Consider the following 19,081-nt stretch of genomic DNA (forward strand, 5'->3'; position numbering starts at 1 on the left):
GGCGCGACGCAGTTGATTCGGGATGGCTCGAATCCCTCACCACGATACTGTTCGTGCGATTGACGAAAGGATCTTCCTACACGGCAACATGGCTTCTGCTGTACCTAATTCGTCCTCCAACAACATCGAGGTTTACTACCAGAATGTTGGTGGCTTAAATTCATCAACGGACTGCTATTTGATTGCGACCGCGGGTTGCTGTTACGACGTTATCGCCTTGACAGAGACGTGGCTCTACAACCGTATCCAAGTAACAATTGAAGTTTTATAGCACGCTACAAGTGTGTAACCGCTGGTTACAATATTGATTGTTGGCTTCGCCAAAATGAAAAAAAATACTCTAGAGTTCATACTATGTTGCGTTTCGGCTTCGCCTCATCAGAAACCGACACTAACATATTGTCGGAATAGATTAGCGCCGGCTTGACGCAAATCCCTTAAAACTAAAACACACTATGTATTTCAATCAAACGACTGATCAAACGTGATGTCCCGTTAGAGCAGAAGTTCTGTTTATGCCGATGAGACACAAGTGAAGCCGTAACTTGTCTAACGGGACATCACGTTTGATAAGTCGTTTGATTGAAACACATAGTGTGTTTTAGTTTTAAGGGATTTGCGTCAAGCCGGCGCTAATCTATTCCGACAATATGTTAGTGTCGGTTTCTGATGAGGCGAAGCCGAAACGCAACATAGTATGAAATAAGGATTTGTGCCCTCCTGTACAAAGACTGGTTTATACCAACAAATTTTCACCCTAGTGAGAAATTTTGGTTTTTACCAAATTTTCCTCCTTAGGGTGAAATATAGCATAGTACTCTAGAGTTGCTCAATTAGTTCCACCAATCCATCCTAAGTCCTACCCTAGCTATACAGTACTGTCAACTGTGTGAGTGGTAGTCCTCCAAGTCTGACGTTTACGTCTGGGACGGAGGAGTCACTCCTGCAGGAACACTCTCAGTAGTGTACTCAATCACAACGGTGTGATCAAGTAATGTCGCGCAACATGTCATTCATCGATGTTGCAGTCATGGGAAGGGCTGCCAAAAGTGGACAAGGTAAATGTCAGATCGGGTGACATCGCGAAAATTTAGGTTTACTCGGTATCATCCGGCCTTAGCCACACTCAGCTACCGCCAAGAACATTCTTTCTGCTCCCAACGCCCGAAGAAATCAGAAGTGCGCGCGGTTTTACTGAAATTAATGTAGTCCTTTTGTATTTTTGTTAAGTGGTGTCAAATGTTCTTATGATGTTTTTGTTGTAGATCAGATTAGCAGATTAAAAATGAGGCGAGTATACATAGTGATAATTAAATCGGGTCAAGTGAATTAAAAGGTGTTAGTACGGTTAGTTGTCATAAAATTATTAAAATGTATTATCTTAGGGCTAATCGTTAAAATTAAATATATTGTTAAACAGTGTTCCCAATACGAAAAGCATGACATGGAAAGCACGGAGCATACAATTTAAAAAAGAGTCAAAAAGGTAAAATTCTAAAATGAAACGGGTAAAACGTTGGTGTAGGTTTAGGTTGTAAAAACACGTGACACATACGCTAATTTCTACTGGGCAGGTCCCCAGTGGACCTTTTTGTTTCCGGCTTCGGACTTCGTCCGAAGAATATTTTCACAGGAGAGATTCCTCGACCGCCTACTACGCAGCGGACAGATCACGATCGGGAGTGCCGTGAGTCCCTGCAACCAGAACCGAAGGTTGGACGTGCTAGACAATCCGTCACCATATTGTCGTCAGCATCTTCAACGAAGATCGGTAACCAGTTCGTTTCCGGTCAATACCACAACCACGATAATCGACACCCCGGAAGGATCGAAGCGTCCACTATAAGCGGTCACAGATCCGCCATTGCTGTTCTCGTCGGCTATACGCTATGCCGCCATCGCATACCCTACACCAACAAATAAAATCCGCAAGTAAAAATAGGATAATGTGACGTCACTTAGATTTAAGGAAATGTGTTAGGGTAAAATAAATTGTACATATAATTAAGAATTGAGCTTCGTTCAAGATTAACATTGTCCGTATATTTACACCACAATTTGATTCGAGCTCCGGACTCGAAAGGAGTCGTCAGCCCTCGTCTTCAGGTGTTCTATTTGAAAGAAGGTTCAAGGTTTCGCTGGTGTGATCTGTTATGTATAGCGCGTACCTTTTGGGTCTTCACCTTGGTTGCCTGCAGCAATGAATGGTCCGTTTTCCCATAGTTCCCAACGTGAATGAGTCCCGTGGTGAGTATGTGTACGCACAAAACGAGTACCAGCATAATTCCCCTCCAACCACCTACTGAGCTGGTCTAGAGGTTACAAGTGCAATCTAAGTTTTATCAGTGGCTATAAAACTATTATAAAACCACAATTGTTACTAGGGTACTCTGTCTCGCCAGGTCTTTGGTTCAACATTCGATGTCTACCGCTGTGACCGCAATGCCCTCAACAGCCACAAGACATCAGGCGGTGGTGTGCTTATCGCCGTTCGCCATGGTATAAAAGCCCGAATGATCAACGATGACCGGTGGGCGAGCAAGTGTGGATTTCAGTGAAACTTGCCGATCGCAATCTGTTCCTGTGTGTTGTGTATTTTCCACCTGACAGAATTCGTGATTCCTGCCTGATTGATGTACGTCTTTCCTCCGTTTCTTTTATCGCCTCGATCGCTGCTCTGTCTGATGATATTGTTATACTGGGCGACTTCAACTTACCTGACTTGACATGGTGCCAGGCAAGTAATAGTTTTCTACAATTGGATATCGAAAAATCTGCGCTTATTGACAATGCCAGTTGTATTTTGGACAACTACAGCAGCGCAACTCTTCGGCAAATTAATAATGTCACCAACGAGAATGGACTACATTGTACCTCTGCTTTGTAAGTGCCCGGGACTACGCTCCGTACTGCTGCACTGCACCGACTCCTTTAGTCAAGCAGGTGCGCCATCATCCCCCATTACATCTTGTATTCGCTGGTAAACTAGGAGTCAATTTTGAAGACGTCTGTCGTCTACGATTTTAACAACGCTGACTACGACAGCATCGTTAGCACGCTGTTGGATATAAACTGGGACGAAAATCTTAACAATGACGACGTGAACGAAGCAGCAATGACGTTTTCTAGTATTCATAACTACCTTATCGACTGCCATGTGCCAAAACGAACAATTAGTACTGATCAACACCCTCCCTGGCAATCAACCGTCTTTAGACGATTAAAATCTGCCAAACGAGCTGCATTTAAAAAATTCTCGAAGCATAAGACACTTGCATTACGAAATGACTACTTTCAACTCAACCACGAATAGAAACAGCAAAGCAGACGCGCCTTTTTTAGACACCAGCAAAACGTCGAGCGCCAACTGAAATCCAAGCCCAAGTCGTTCTGGAAGTATGTTAACGAGCAGCGAAAAGAATCCGGTTTACCATCTTGTATGTCGTTTAATGGAGTTTTACTGTATCGATTTTGTTGGTTATTTTCGGCAAATTTGAGACTAAGAGAAACGAAAGCAATGAAATTGAAAGACGGATAGGTATTCTAGAGCGAATCAGTTATAAACTTAGAACGGAAAACTAGGACTAGGCAGGCTCATATGGACATGATCGAAAGGAAACGTGAAGAATTCTTTGCCTTATGCTAAGTAGGAGTTGGGCGTTGCACCCAAGTCTACCGCATGGTCTATGGTAGAACATAACTCATCATCATGTTCTACCGCCGACGCCGCAAAAAATTCTTCACAAATCCTCGCCTAGCACGACCATGGTCATTCTTCTCCCTTTCGGAGTTTTAGGCACCGACACTAAGGAAATTTGCAAACTGTTTCCCGACAAATTTTCAAGCGTTTTTTCCAACGAGCGCCTTCCATCACAAGTTGCTGCCGCCGCCAATTTAACTCCTTCTCTAGGACGAACCATCAACCGAATTTGTGTCGATAATGCTGCCATTCTTGCAGCAAATGTCAAACTGAAAGCATCTTGTTCCCCGGGTCCAGATGGCGTTCCCTCGATTTTTGTCAAAAAGCGCATAAGCGGGCTTCTTGAACCACTTCGGCGAGTCTTCGAGCTATCACTCACTACTGGAACATTTCTTTCCAGCTGGAAAGCAGCTCACATGTTTCCAATTCATAAAAAAGGAAACAAATCGAACATTGACAATTATAGGGGAATCTCGTGTTTAAGCTTAAGTATCAAAACTATTCGAGCTGGTTGTTTAAGACCCTATTTTCTTTCACTGCAAACATTACATTGCATATGACCAACACGGTTTTATGCCTAAACGATCGACAACGACAAACCTGCTCTCGTTCACAACATATGTAATGGATGGATTCGCTGACGGATTGCAAACCGATGCTATTTACGTGGATCTATCTGCGGCCTTCGACAAAATCAACCATGATATCGCAATAGCGAAGCTGGACAAACTCGGCATTCATGGACAACTTCTGCGCTGATTTCGTTCCTACCTCGATGGAAGGCAACTCCAAATCATCATTAAGGACTGTCTATCTGCACCATTCTTCGTTACATCCGGCATACCACAAGGAAGCCATCTCAGTTCAGTAATATTCCTCCTCTACTTTAACGACATCAATATCACATTAAAAGGACCCCGCTTTTCTTTCGCTGACGACATGAAAATTTTTCGACAAAACTGATGCCGAGCTTCTTCAGAGGGAACTGAACAGCTTCAGTACGTGGTGTGATCTAAACAGAACGTAACGATTGAGCAAATGCTCAATCGTTACGTTCACGCGGAAACACCATCAGTTTAACTACCATTTCTTCGGCTCGAGCATTCTAAGACACTCTCACATCAAGGATCTCGGAGTCATCATAGATTCGGCACTAACGTTCAAACCACATACTTCATACATCGTGGAAAAGGCATCACTACAGCTTGGGTTCATCTTCCGAATAGCAAACAACTTCAGGGACGTATACTGTCTTAAATCGCTTTACTGCGCGTTGGTCCGCTCAACGTTAGAATATTGTTCTGCTGTTTGGAATCCGTACTACTAAAACGGGATTGACAGAATCGAGGCTGTCCAACGCCGGTTCATACGCTTCGCCCTTCGGCGTCTCCAATGGCGAAACAGATTTCAGCTGCCGAGCTATGAAAACCGTTGCCAGCTAATACACCTCGATATTTACACTCAGCATTCAGAGGGACTGTTCTCGAGCCCTGTTCGTCTCGGACTTACTCTCTGCCAGAGTGGATAGCCCTACAATCCACGGACGTCTGGATCTTCAAGCCCGCGTTCGAGCTCTACGTAATAACTCTCTTCTGCCTGTTCCGTTCAGGAGAACCAACTATGGTCGCCAGAGCGCTCTTACCGGACTCCGGCGAATTGTCAACAGTGTGGCCTTTGACAACCGGACGCGGAATGCGATAAAAGCGAAAATATTGACTATTGTAAAATGTAATTAGTTTAAGCATGGTGATTGGGGCCAAGGGGCCTGTTGGTGAAGGTAATAAACATAAACATAAAACAGATCGATCGCAATGCTGAGAGGCAGTTCTATTTTCCGAGCACTTTTTTGGATCAGATTTAAAACAGCTCGACTATTCTGTTTTAAATTTTCCACAATTTAAAACACGAATAGAACACTGTTCTAAATTTTTTCATTAGTATGTGTGACGACTGACAGCAGAAAAAACAATATGTGTCACATAGGACACAAACAATAACAAAATCAAATAAACAACATTTAGAACAGGTGGCTAAATCATCGCATTGGGAACACCGTGTACTAGATGTATTTTAACAGATTCAAATTATCCGACGGCTTGTCATTTTGAAACAAATTTACATCATAGCATTGCGAACAGCCTAAAGTGTTCTTAAATTGAGAAAATTTAAAACAGAATAGTCGAGCTGTTTTAAAACAGATTAAAAAAGTACTCCAAATACTGCATCTCAGCATTGCGATCGATCTGTTTTAGTTGGTGATGTAAAATAGAACAGCCCATATAGAAAACATCAGCGTTGCGAACAGTCTTAGATGCTTTTCCGAGTTTTTGAAGACGATAATTTTCTTCTAATACATCAAAACTCTAGCTTCTATTGCTGAAAAGTAAAATGTACTTATAATATTAAAAATTTATTTTTTGAAATATCACATTCGCCATTTTTACTCAACTATACCTCGAATCATGACCTCAAATGTGGTTGAAAAAAGATGGGTGGGTAATGTCGAGGTCTAGGACATAACCAGAGTGTCGTGACTACTCGTTTGACTTGTAATTCAAATCGAATGATACTCAATGAAATATGTGGGAATGTTTCAAGTTATTCTTTATAATAATTATGGTGTTTCTAAAAAGAACCTTTGTTGTTGGCGTCTGCGTTGATAGGGGATGCGCTGGATTCTAAGCTCGTTGAGACATTCATTCATGAAATGAACAAATTTCATATTTTCTTGCTTTGAAATATCAATGTAAAAACTAAAAATCGCTCGAAACGACCATCGGAATCTTTTTCCTAGCGTACAGAAATGAACACGCTTAGCGAAAAACTAGGGGCGGGTAATGTCCGGGACATAACCACGATGATCATATTCTTAAAATTCTGCTTGTATCTCTTTCAAATGGCTAAATTTTACGCATTAAGTTCGATTCACCGGGCTCAGCGAAATTTTCCTGGGGATCCCGTTCGTAAGTATATTCAGCAAAACAATTTTATTACCGAGTTCTCCGCATTGAATACAGGTCAATAATTTCATATAATGATTTCAACAAGCAGACAATGTACATGTATAACAGGTGGGAGTGTTCTGAAGTGTTTTAGTGGAGGTAACAACATAAAATCGTGTATTGGACATTTTACAATGATTCTCCTTAACCCTGCAAAACCACGGGGTTGGCAGCAGAGGTTTAAGTTGTTTGGAAGAGATGACAGTTAATATATGATAACTAAAAATATAAAATTGTTCTATAAATTGCAAAGTTATTGCCGCGTTGACCTGAAAATTTGCCATTTCATTCATATAGGAACAATCATTGAAATTATGTCAATTTATGCTTTGCAAGATTTGAAATAAATTCGAAGTGTGGTCACGACACCCCTGTTATGTCATATACATTACCAACCCATCTTTTTCTATTTTTCATTCGTCCTAATAAGGACGGTTTGTAGATAACTATGTTGATACAAGACGAGAATCTTTTGAAACAATTCAAACCTTGCCGACGATTGTTTTTACTGCGTACACGCATATGATCATTCCCCTTTCGCAGCTCACACCGAATGAGCACGCTTTGCATCAAGGCGTTCCTATTTATAAACTTTTCGATGCAGATGAAAGGCCATCCTTTTGTGCGATAAATGAAAATATTTTCATCATTCGTTTTGGTGTAGCTGTCGCTTAGTGGTAGAGTTGCCACATTCACTGATTTTCTTGGAAGGATTTTCAAAAACCTGTTATTAAGGTTCAAAATGTACGTAACACTTTCACTAATATGCACTACTATCGCTTTCTCGCTCGTTCTCGTGCCATGCATGAGCCTCTCCTTTGCGTCCGGTTTCTAATGGCATAGCCAAAACGAATATGCCAGCTTTCCCCCACCAACTACTCTCGTCAAGCAACCCAGTACGAATAATCATAGGAACAAACATGTAGTGGACCTATATTTAAAACTTTTCTTTATTTTATTGTTCGGTTGGTGCACCATATTGCCGGCTCTGTGCGGGATGTGCTGAAAATTTTCACTTTTCCGAGTCGTTTTCGAAAGATTTTTCAAAACACTTTTTTCCGTTGATAATGAATGTCCTACATATTCCAAAATTTAATACAACATTGGTACAAATATTTTCGACAAAATGCCGAAGAAATTGATTAAATCCATTCAGTACAACAAAAGATATAAGCGTTGAAAATCTTACATCATTTTTCTTTCGAAATTTTGAAAAGGGGCCTCTATATTGAAAGGTAAGTCGTTAGTCACGACAAAAGAGTTACATTTGTTTGCCCCAATGAGTGATATTGGTATTACGAAGAACCACATTTTAGGCTAGAAAGTAATTATAACTTTTGAACGATAATAGTTAGATATGTGATGCAATAAAACAAATTGTTTGCCTTAAAGCAAAGTTGTCTGAAGTCTACTTCAGTTTTAAATCAATTCCGTTCAAGTCATTTAAATAAAACAGTTTACTCAAAAAACCCCTTTGCCTTTGATTTTAAATTTGTTGTAAAATTGATAGTTTGACAGATAGGCCTTTCCTACAACTTCAGTGAAGGTCCTATGGCTCTATCAAGAATGATTAAAAAGTTATTTTTTTTTTATCTTGGTAAAATTAGAACCATCCTAACTGTTGTTATGACAAAAACAAGGGACTCACAAAGTACGAAAACTTGTCCAAAGACAAAATAATGTTGTTTAGTTTAAGTAAAAACTCAAAATTCCTGCTAAATTTTCATTCTGGACCACTGTGCACTGATACAAGTCACATCAAAATATTGCCATTTTCACTGTTTCATTGAATTTACAAAGTTTTATTTCGATAAATACAAAAAAAGTTGTATTTGTTGTTTTTTGCATTCAGTTTTATTTGTTTAAACTTTGTTTAGAAAATGTATGTGCAGGAGTGCCTGGTAAAACGTTTGTTGCCTCTCGTCTAGAAACGCAATTGTTCTGTTTTGTTTTTTTTTCCTTTTTTATTTCGACTTTGTTAGTCACATTTTCTTTTTTACATTTTAACGACATTCAATTAGCTATAGATTACTGGGTAGGGAAAGTTATGAAAATTAGAGCCATAGTACTCAAGTGAGAGCAAGGATGTGAAGTAAATAGATCGGAAAACTTGAAGTGGCAGGGTCATTAGAACAGGCTTAATATCGTACGGGCTTAATTTTTGTCTTCTGCTAATGAGGGTCGAGCTTAGGCAGCATAACTACGAATCACTCGAGTTTATAGCATGTGTATAGATAGACATGTCCATCTTTACCGTGACAACCGACAAAAATTAAGCCATGCAAGATCACCACTGAAAACCTGTCGACGATTAGCATCAATCAATGATGATTGCTGCTGTTCATCTCTGCTTGCCTTTCGAATGCCGGGATAGATATTAAGCATGTACTAATGACCCTGCCACTTCTAGTTTTCCGATCTGTTTGCTTCATATCCTTGCTCTCACTTGAGTACTATGGCTCTAATTTTCATAACTTTCCCTATCCAGTAATCTCTAGCTAATTGAATGTCGTTAAAGCTTAGTATGCACCTCTTGCGAAATGAGGTCGCGAAATATTTTTCCTTCTTCCGTGCGGAATTTTGACATTTGCTCGCGAAAACTAGTCTGTGTGTTTGCTGTTAGATGTCGCTTTTGATAACTGGAAAACGACATCAGCTGTTGTTTGTTTATTTCTTTTTTATATTTCTGTTGTCATTTAAATGTTTTAAATGATGTATTTTATTAATTCATCACGGATGTGTATGAAATCGGTAACAATTGTAAACCTATTTGCCATTCATGAAGCTCTCAGGGAAGTGACGTACTCAGCGTGAATCATATTTCGAGAATGATTAATCATAATGCTTATTTGTGACGGTTCCGGATGTCTCGGGGAAGTTCAGTCTGACCAATTTAGACAGCACAATTCCTGCAATCGGAAATTTAAATCATTGGCTGGCCAATTTCTATCTAAATTGGCTGCTTCTACCGGTTCTAGAAGACCCAGGGAAATGATCGAAATTCGCTCAAACCAAATCTATTGTAATTGTCCGAATCGTAAGTCTAAATCGGCGTTTGACCATTAAGAAGCAAATCTGATTGCCTTTACCGCTTTCACAAGTCTCGGGGAAACTACCTTTCGAAACACGTTTCGGAATCCGGAAATATAACGCAAATATAACAACCGACTCCGACTCAACCGGTTTCAGGTCGAACCAAACCCTAGGCTTTAAACTACGTTAAAAATCGATTATGATAACAATGGCTACTACTAAAGGTTCCGGAAGTCTCAGGGAATGCTACCAATAATCAGTACGGATACAAACCTATTTTTGGTATAACAATTGTGAGAATCGTAATTGAAATTTATTGCCATAAGTAATTCGTGGTAATTCTTATTGCATGAAACACTAAGGAATTGCGCATATTGCTACTACTTGTATTACTACCGCCAGAAGCATAATTGTCCCATGTGTATAGGGATTCCCATAGAACATGGGACAGTTTTGCTTCTAGCGGCAGAATACCTCACACAAAAAATGCTGTTCAAGTCTGATATTACACCGAAAGTTAGACGAATTAACTGAATTCTAATTTGATGGTCAAATTGACCCTGTATGTAAATTATGGAAAAGATGTTATAAGCCTTTTACAATCAGACATAATCCAATAATACGTTATAATCCATTTAAAACGAGTGTATTGCTAGTTAGGCACTTTTCAATTAGTTAGGTCTTTTCATAATCAGTTCGGTCATAAAAATCAATTAGGCCCTTTTATAAATTGTTGTAAAATCGCTATCAAAATTCTTCATAATCAAATGTTGCGTTATGTACGTGCTCGGGTAGATATTTGTTAATGGAAAACATGAAATTTCAATTTGTTACATTTTGTGGTTAGGCCCTTTTCAAATGTTTGGATAGAACTGGGTAGATTGTAATTGTAATTGTAAATTTATTAGCTTGCGATACCCTGTTGGTTACATTTGTAAATTAAAAAAATATAAAATTATAAATTCAGAATCAAAACAAGTATGACCAGTAGCTGGTCGAAAACACTTTACGGTGCGATCTTTTCAATTTCGTCCGAGTTCTCCGCGCAACTGAATCTTTTTCCGGAAGTGTTTTTTGATTGATCTGCAAATCATCATGTTTCGATCACTGCCCACTAGGTTGATGGTGATTCCGTTCTGTTAAAGAAGTGGGAAGAAATACAATCTATAGGATCACAAGAATGAGTCACACTTACCGAATCTACCGGTGCGTCTAATTCGATGTAGATACGTTTCGCAATCGGCTCGTCCCTGCTAATCCATCGGCAGGTCGAAGTTGACGACAATGGTCACCTGTTCGACGTCGATACCTAAGACGAAAGAATCTCTCCGTAACCTGGTGCTGTAGCCAGAATCAAGTGGTGGAACTTACCCCTGGACAAAACGTTCGTTCCAACCGTTGCTCCACCGTTAGATTACCGGACAGTACCGCTACCGAGTGACCATCCTGGGACATCCTGCAGGTCAACCAACCGGCCGTTTTTCGTACCTGTTTCGATCGATTAACAGTTCTGAAAATAAGTTTACTTGGACGTTTACAACTGTCCTATACATCATATGACAGAAAATGATCGCTTGTCCGACGGTAATCACACAATTTCTCGTCCTGGTTGCGGAACTTGACGTAGTACTGTTTGATGTTATCGAGTGATTCTTGCTCCCGCGCCTGCCGAATGACGATCGGATTGGGTACGATGTACTCGGCAAACTCCATTACCTCGCGCTCGTACGTGGCCAAGAAGAACACCGACCATAACACCCGCCTCGTCCAGTACAAGAAGGAAAAACTAGGTCGTACGTCCTGAACTTTATACCCCAGTCAATTAGCTTGCCGGGTGTTCCGATGATGATATGATTAGTCAGCTTCGCCCCTTTGACGGTCTCCTCACCGCGAACGGCGTATAGAAGTTTGATTTCCGGACAAAACTTTGCCATTTTGGCAGCTACTTCCCCCTTCTGAATTGCCAGCTCATACGTGGGGGAAAGGCAAATCACCTGCAGATAGTTTTTTAACTGATGGACTCAACTGTGCATTGCCAGCACAAAGGCAGCGGTTTTTTCCTGTTCCCGACTGACTCTGGGCGATTATATTCCGTGGCGGACCGGCCAACAGAGTAGGTAGAGCCATCTCCTGAATCTTGGAAGGGCGTTGAAACCCATCGCATAGACTCCCTGAAGTAATCCCGGCTTCACGTGCAAAACTTCGAAAGTTTTAACCAACCAACCGGCGAAGAAGAATCCTTTCGCTGCACCTTCAGATCCAGCTTTGATTCTACTAGACCTTAGTGAACATCTTTCATTAGCAAACTTGCATCCGCCGGGCTAAAAGATTAGTCACGGATAATTTTAAAGCTGATACTAAATATTTCGGGAGAAAATTTAGAATAGGACGTAAGCAACAATGAGATTCTCTTTGGGGTCTTTCTCTTCTGTTTGTTACTCGGTCGTTTCAATATTTAGTACTCAACTCTTTGCCTAATATTTTAGTAAAAACCATCGGCTATGTACTGGAAAATTAGTGCAAAGTGTTATAGTGACGTCATAATCGAAAGAGAAAGTAAACAAAGAGAGGCTGTCAATGTTCCTTATGTCCTAATCAAAATTTTCTGCAGATTTCGACTTACTTGAATGCCTCTGCATCTTCCGCGGAGGAAGGTGTTTCTCCATTTTCTCTTGCAGCTTGTTTTTCTTCTAGAGCTGCTAGAGTCAGAATTTCCGTAGCTACCGAACTCCAAACATCAGGTGCAGCTTTGGTTCTACTGCCGGTGGACTAGGTTTTTCCGCATTCTTTTTCTCTGGACTGCCAGCCGCCGGCTCTGAATCCTTATCCTTGGTGATATGTACTCAGTTCGCTAACCTATTTGTATTGAAAAGAAAAATTCAAATCCCATCCCAATGATCGCTTCAAAAATAGGTTATAACAAAAAAAAACACTTACCGAGTGCAGAAATTTCTTGATCCGTCATCTTTCTGACCCAGTTATCGGCAGCGCTTGCCATCGTTTCGATCGGGTATTAAAATTCAATAGCAAGGTACAAAGTATGGGAAATCGTCCTGAATCAGCACGGGTACTGTCCCTCGGGTGGTTTATTCCTTGCAATTCGCTGAAATTTTGACCAGAGCGACCTTGCGGAAAAAACGATGCCTTCTTTTGCCTGCTCACTTCCCTGCCATGAAACCGATGATGAGCGCTTATTCCAAACGGTTAGCCGATTGAAGATGACGTGCCATTATGTTTGTTCTGTGAATTGATAAGGACATTTAGATATACAAAGGAATGTTTGGAGGAGGGATGCTACTGGTAAATACATACCGAAAGAGAAAGTCCTTTCCGAGCATCTTGATGTTGTGTTTTCTGTTGGCCCATTATCACTGCGTTTTCTTGCTGGGTGATTACCATGATATTATGTTGTTGGTGTTCGATCTGAAAAAAATCATAATAAAAAAATATCCGTAAATGAGTGAACTCGAGCTTTTTAAAGAAGAATAGGGTATTACATTACAATGTACTAAACACGGTACTGATCCTTTCGAAATAAAAAAGGTAATAAAAATGTCTCACCTTGCCGCACCAACTGAATAAAAAAGTCCTGCACACCGCATGGTACAGTATAGTATGCTGCTGCTACTGTGTTTTTTGCAGTTGGTAAATCTACATTTGGGTTGGATCTATTGCACTAATTGCGGTTGCTGACCAGGTTGTACCGTCGGTTGAACGTTATTGCTACCGACCTTTAGGATGATGGTCATGGTCTGGAAGAAATCTTAATTTTCTGATGTTGTGGTTGAAGGTGGTTCTGCTGCTGAGCTTGCTGTGAAATGTTGGCGATAAGCACTCGAATAGTGATTGCTTGCTGCTGCTGGAATGGAATCACGAGCACTGTGTAGGCAGTGATATTTTCAAAAATAGTGGCAGACATGTTTTAAGGCAGAATGTGCCGATGAAATGTTTTCCGATGTGTCCATCATTCGTAAACTCCTGTTGTTCGTTTGAGCAGTAATTGCTATGTGGTCCTTTTTTGAGGGGCTGTTGCTGGATTTGGAGTAGTTGGTACTGCTGCGGTTGTATCGATTTAATGTTGGTTGGCTGATTGCCAGATCCAGGATGTTGAGACAAGATTAGTTGAGCTGATTTGCTTTGTTTGGGTGTGCTGCAAATAATATTAATTATTTAAATTTAATTGTTTAAAACTAGAAACAATCACTTCCAGTAATATTTTTAAACTTACCATTCAAATTCGAAATATTGAATTTCTAAACCACGAAATTTTGACAGGTTGCGATGAAAAAAATTGCCAATCTTGTGTTTTCTTATATTTTTTCATTGCAACCTGTCAAAATTTCGCGAGCCTCCGTGCGAAATAATACCGCTGACCATTATTTCGCAAGGAAAAAGTTTGCCTTGGTGACAGCGCATAGAAAGCAGCGCTGTCTCGCGGAACTATTATGAAACTTATCGTTTGTCGAACCCAAAGAGAATAGGGAAAGAGACGAATAGTGTGAAGCCAAAAATACCTTATTGAGCAGACCAATCGTGCAATGTAAATAAACATTACTCATGCCTGAGTTGGAGGAGATAAGTATTGTACTTCTATCAAAAAAGAAATTTGAATTTTCGTTAGAATTTAGTTCAATCGTGATTGTAAGGTGCATTCTAGAGTATATGTATGAGTAAAAATAAGCTTTAGAATTATTTCATCTCTTTGTTTCGAAATGCACATCGTTTGATAAACAAATCCATCGATCGACATACGGTTTGTTTTCAAAATATAATAGGAGTCATTTAAAGTGCTGCCTATAGAAGCGGTTGCCAAAATTCTAGTGTTGAAATCATCATAAAGGGCGTGTTGCCGTTTTGACTGATTTTCACTCTTCGTCTCTTTCCCTATTCTCTTTGGTCGAACCGTGTCTCAGCTAACTTCATTTTTCGTTATCGTTTTCGCGAGAGCTGCGTACCGCTTACGAAATGGAAACGAAATTTTTTTTCGCGAACATTTCGCGACGTTTTTTATGCATAGGTTTTGTATAGGAAATTTCATTTCGCAAGAGGTGCATACTTAGCTTAAAATGTAAAAAAGTTCTGTTTTGTTTTGGCCGAATTTGGCATCTTGCCATGACGTAAAAAAGGCCATGGAGTGGTATGCCGCGAACATCATCCATCTTGGCTCCAAGGACATGAACCCCGTCCAACAAGCCAGAGCTCCACTCAATAGAAAAACATATTACACAATCGTCAAGCGGAACCTCAAGAAGGCGTGAAAGACAGTTGTCAGCGAGATGCAGCTCACGGCAAACTGGCGTTCTGCAACGAAGAAAGTGGCCAAGGAGACTATGCAAAACTTGGTGGAAGGAGTCAAACGGAAGGCCCAGAAATTTGCATTTGCTAGAAAGGTAGCTCGAGTGAATATTTTTTCTTTATTCTGTATGAATTGACCTAACAAAAGAAACATGATTTGCTTTTTATAAAAAGTTTAACCGACCTACACGCATTTTTGTTTGACCAATTTTTGATCGTAACACCCTTTATTTGCTGTGCTACAATGTATGTTCCTCTAGGAAATCTACTGTTTGTTTACACGTGGTTCCGTTTACTGTAGAATCCAATCACCCAGATATATGGGTGTTTATAATGATGGTGGTATGATGCTAGACGATCAGCTGTACTGACTGTGAGCAATATCGATCATTCTTGTTGACTTTTTCCAACCCCAATCAAGGGGTGCTAATTGGTTAACAAGCTAGATTCAACGTACATGCACTTATCGCAATCGAAAGTTTTTAACGTTGGATTCAATCGAAGTAAACGACATGAGCATTGTAATTTACATGAATCATAATTTATATTCATCTGAACATCGATCATGCCGGACGTGGTTCAGTGAGATCTGTAGTTTTAGATTTCTGTAGAGGTGCTTTGTGTCAGCATGAGAATCCAACATGATTCAAGCTTTATTCGTTGTACTGGTTATCTTATCCTCTCCCGTTTTCGGTGATGATCACATCACCACCAGTGGTGCGGACGGTATTTTGCATCGTGAGAAACGGATCGTATATACGTTCAACAGTGCCACCGGTGTAAGTTGCTTGAAGCCGTGATGTGACCAGATAACTTGTGTTTTATAGTACTCTTTTCGCTAGGTTTTGGTCGCCCTTTCGATTCCGTTGATCATTCCGGGAAGAAATATTTTTGTTTCGTACAACTTTGAAATGAACTACAATATGCCAACGGATTCGACGGATTACACGCAGGGTGCTTTGAAACGAGTGGATACTCCGGAAATCAACACACGTGATTTGAAAGACCAGGTACAACTAGTGCGAAGAAGTGCCACGTTCACAAGGAAGAAGGCGTACAGATCGCTTGAAATACAACTGAACAAGTAAGTAATGCTAACATCGCTCTTGATTTAATGTAACTAACCACTTTTTTGCTTTTGACTACATTGATTTAGTTAGATATTACTAAATATGAATAGTTTAGAGCCTTGGTACTCAAGTGAATGCAAGCATTTGAACTATACAGATCGGAAAACTAGACGTTGCAGGGTCATTAGGAATAGGCTTAACATCTAACGGACTAATCCTTTGCCTTCTGCTGATAGGAGTCGCGCTTAGATAGTTACTACTAATCTCACGAGTCGCTTGAGAACTGATAGCCCTGCCACTTCTGTGCAAATCCTTATTCTTTCTTAGCTATTAAGGCTCTAAAATTTTCGTAACTTTCCCTAATTAATAAGCTCTAGCGAATTGAAGGTTGTTAAAAGAAAAATGTAATTAAATATTAGTCGAAATAAAAATTGTATATAACTACCACTGATTTTATTAGGATGGGCTTGAACGGTAAACGATGCGTTTTAAGAGCGATTTGTGAAGCCTCAGATGTGCCAATGTACGAACACAATGGAATCTTGGGAGATTTACTTCAAATATTGCTGACGTAGGTTGAAACATTTTGGTTTAAATATTCCGGATGAAAACATTATCACTATTTTATTTCAGTCCATCCCATTCGGCGAACGAAAACCTTCCGGCGGAGTTTTATCGAGCAGAGGAGTTGGGCCACAAACACGACTGCAGTAAATATCGTAGACATTGTCCCAAAAGTATATTAGATGTGATAAGTGTGTTGTTGTGAGATTTTTCTCAATTGTTAGATTAATGATGGAAGTCTCCTGACATTTGGACTATGAATTAAGGTCATTCGTTTAAGTAATGTCATTTATTCGTATTGTAATAAATACATAGAATATCGTTTAAATATTTGGTATCTTAGAAAGGATATATTCCGACAAAGTCTAGAATGTAGGAGTATGTATTAAAAAATATGTATCACCAAGTTTTTTTTGTTTAGATTCTTCAGCTTCTGTGACCAAACGTGTCTAAATACTGATTAATATAAATACTATTTTAGTAAACTGCCCGAATAAATTCAGTTTCTTGATTTGATCATATAAAGATATACATTGTGTATATTCGCCTCTCCGATCATCGGAGAAATGTTTGTAAAATCTATCATCAATCCTTTAAAATTTTACTTATCCATGTCCTCCTGCCCGAGCTGTTTCAGCTCTTCTTCGGGCTGCGTCGGTGAAAACACCGACCCGATTTCCTCCGTACTGGTTGGGTTCAAATTAGCACACTTGAACAGAAACTGTTCCTCTTCCTTTGGATCTCCGTTTCCGATGGGTTCCTGACCAGCATTCTCTTCAAGCTCTTCGGCGTCGTAAATTTCCTCGGTCGTATAGATGTCATAACCGAACTCGTCCAAATAGTGCCCATCGTCGATGAACTCCACCAGTTCCATGTTGGCACCCAGATTCAGCCCCTGGTAGAAATCGTCGTCAATATATAGGTCCTCGGTTGATTTTGCGTTCTGTGAAAGAAAGTGGAATTAGTTCCAAAATTATTTTGATCAAACTGGAGTGTTTTTCGTACCGGGATCGCTGCGAGGGCTTGTCGTGACATTGGGGTGCCAGGGACTGGTTGCTGGATGAATCCTAGGTTGTCCTCGAACATGGATGCTAAACTTTCACGAGGAAAATTCAAATCACCGAATGCGGCCGATACTCCGATGCGACTTCCGGTAGGTACTTGATAGAAAAAAATAAAGAAAGAGAAAATCAATTCTAGTTTTCATAATAAATATGCCATAGTATGCGCCTTACAACCATGATTTGACTAAATTTTGCCGATTATTCAAGTTTCGTTTTGGATTAATAAACAAAACTTATTTCTTTCAATTGAGGCGTAAGTAATCAGTATTTAGTTTGCTCCATTAGTTATTATCAGCTGCATATTCGTTGTTGTTGTTTATATTGGGCTTTAGAGAATAAAGTTATTTGCTTACACTACAGATACTTCATACCCGCAACCATAGAATAACCTACAGAATAAGTTCTTTTAACTTAAATTTAGATACTTTTGAGCTGTGCGTCGCTTTCGCACTTATTACTGTTGTCACAAACAAAACAAGAGATTCGACTCAGTCGAGGTCTTCCGTGCAGTAAGGTACTTTTGAGTTGTTTGAGGTATACTTAAAATTAGGTAAATTCAACTTAAATTTAAGTAAATTAAACTCAAGGTTGAGTTGTTATTTTTGCCGTAGTTAAATGGAAACTACCTTCAACACGGTTTACCTAGTTTTACCGTCCTGCACGATACCACGAGATTGAGTCAAAAGTACTGAATTTTAGGTAGTTTTCCGGTGGCGTGTACACAGACTAGCGAAATGTCAAAAATGCAGCCAAACGAGCATGAAGGTATTGAGAGGGAAAGTAAAGAGGGAAACCCTTGCAAAGCTTGTGGAATCTTCCGTGATGCCAGTAAATATTCAGGGTTGCTAGTTTTACTGTTTTTCTCTCCGCAAGTCTATTTATAAAGTGTCTGTAAGCTTACACTATTGACTAATCTATGTGGAGTTGTGTTAGTGCGAGATTGAGGTTAAATCGGGTAGTTTTTTGCCAAATGAGGTTAAATCAGATGGCGAATTGAAAACATAGCTTTATATGTATGTTGTCTATACACATTGCAACTGTGTTGGTGTCCTAGACGTCAAATAAGTCAATTCATCTCACTTTCTATGTCAATGGTTTTGAACCTTCTTCATCCCACGTCCCCCGTTTCGAAACATTCTCATTTGGCCATATTCTATTTTTGATTTTTGCCGATGCAGGTGACGTTAAAGAGTGACAGTTAAAGATACGCAATTTATTAAATGCGGTTATTGCGTATTACGTAATCTGTTCATTTCAAAATTCAAGTTTATTCTAGAGGCACTAGGAAAGTTTACTGGGGGGGGGGGGCTTGATGCGAGGGGACTTGAGGGGGGAAGGGGGGGTTTAGGGAAG

At 39.9% G+C, this 19,081-nt stretch overlaps 2 protein-coding genes and 1 long non-coding RNA gene across 9 annotated transcripts in view; 1 reads left to right on the forward strand and 2 right to left on the reverse strand.

Annotated features, from left to right (window-relative positions):
- Positions 1-10,637: 10,637 nt before the first annotated feature.
- On the reverse strand, positions 10,638-14,197 carry LOC131684908 (uncharacterized). Of its 6 annotated transcripts, XR_009304705.1 has the most exons (7): positions 13,964-14,197; positions 13,297-13,885; positions 13,048-13,158; positions 12,673-12,975; positions 11,107-12,591; positions 10,931-11,044; positions 10,638-10,871 (listed from the first exon to the last, which is right to left on the reverse strand). It is a non-coding gene; the product is annotated as an uncharacterized LOC131684908 (long non-coding RNA). The 6 variants fall into 6 exon arrangements; XR_009304706.1 differs by having other exon boundaries at positions 10,638-12,591; positions 13,964-13,988; positions 14,066-14,197; XR_009304704.1 differs by having other exon boundaries at positions 10,638-12,056; positions 12,359-12,591.
- A 1,368-nt stretch (positions 14,198-15,565) lies between these two features.
- On the forward strand, positions 15,566-17,193 carry LOC131684907 (uncharacterized). Its single transcript, XM_058968156.1, has 4 exons — positions 15,566-15,809; positions 15,873-16,114; positions 16,561-16,671; positions 16,734-17,193. Exons 1-4 carry the CDS (start codon positions 15,672-15,674, stop codon positions 16,867-16,869), a joined length of 627 nt encoding a protein of 208 aa, XP_058824139.1. The 5' UTR covers positions 15,566-15,671; the 3' UTR covers positions 16,870-17,193.
- Positions 17,175-19,081, reverse strand: part of LOC131684905 (uncharacterized) — a 78,473-nt gene continuing 76,566 nt past the window's right edge. For both annotated transcript variants that reach the window (XM_058968153.1, XM_058968154.1), the window contains 2 exons: positions 17,670-17,824; positions 17,175-17,607 (listed from right to left, as the gene is read on the reverse strand). In XM_058968153.1, the coding sequence (XP_058824136.1) occupies positions 17,266-17,607; positions 17,670-17,824 (497 nt within the window). In that variant the 3' untranslated portion in view covers positions 17,175-17,265. The remainder of the gene's footprint in view (positions 17,608-17,669; positions 17,825-19,081) is intronic.

Source organism: Topomyia yanbarensis, chromosome 2 (assembly GCF_030247195.1).
Source record: "Topomyia yanbarensis strain Yona2022 chromosome 2, ASM3024719v1, whole genome shotgun sequence".
NCBI lineage: Eukaryota > Metazoa > Arthropoda > Insecta > Diptera > Culicidae > Topomyia > Topomyia yanbarensis.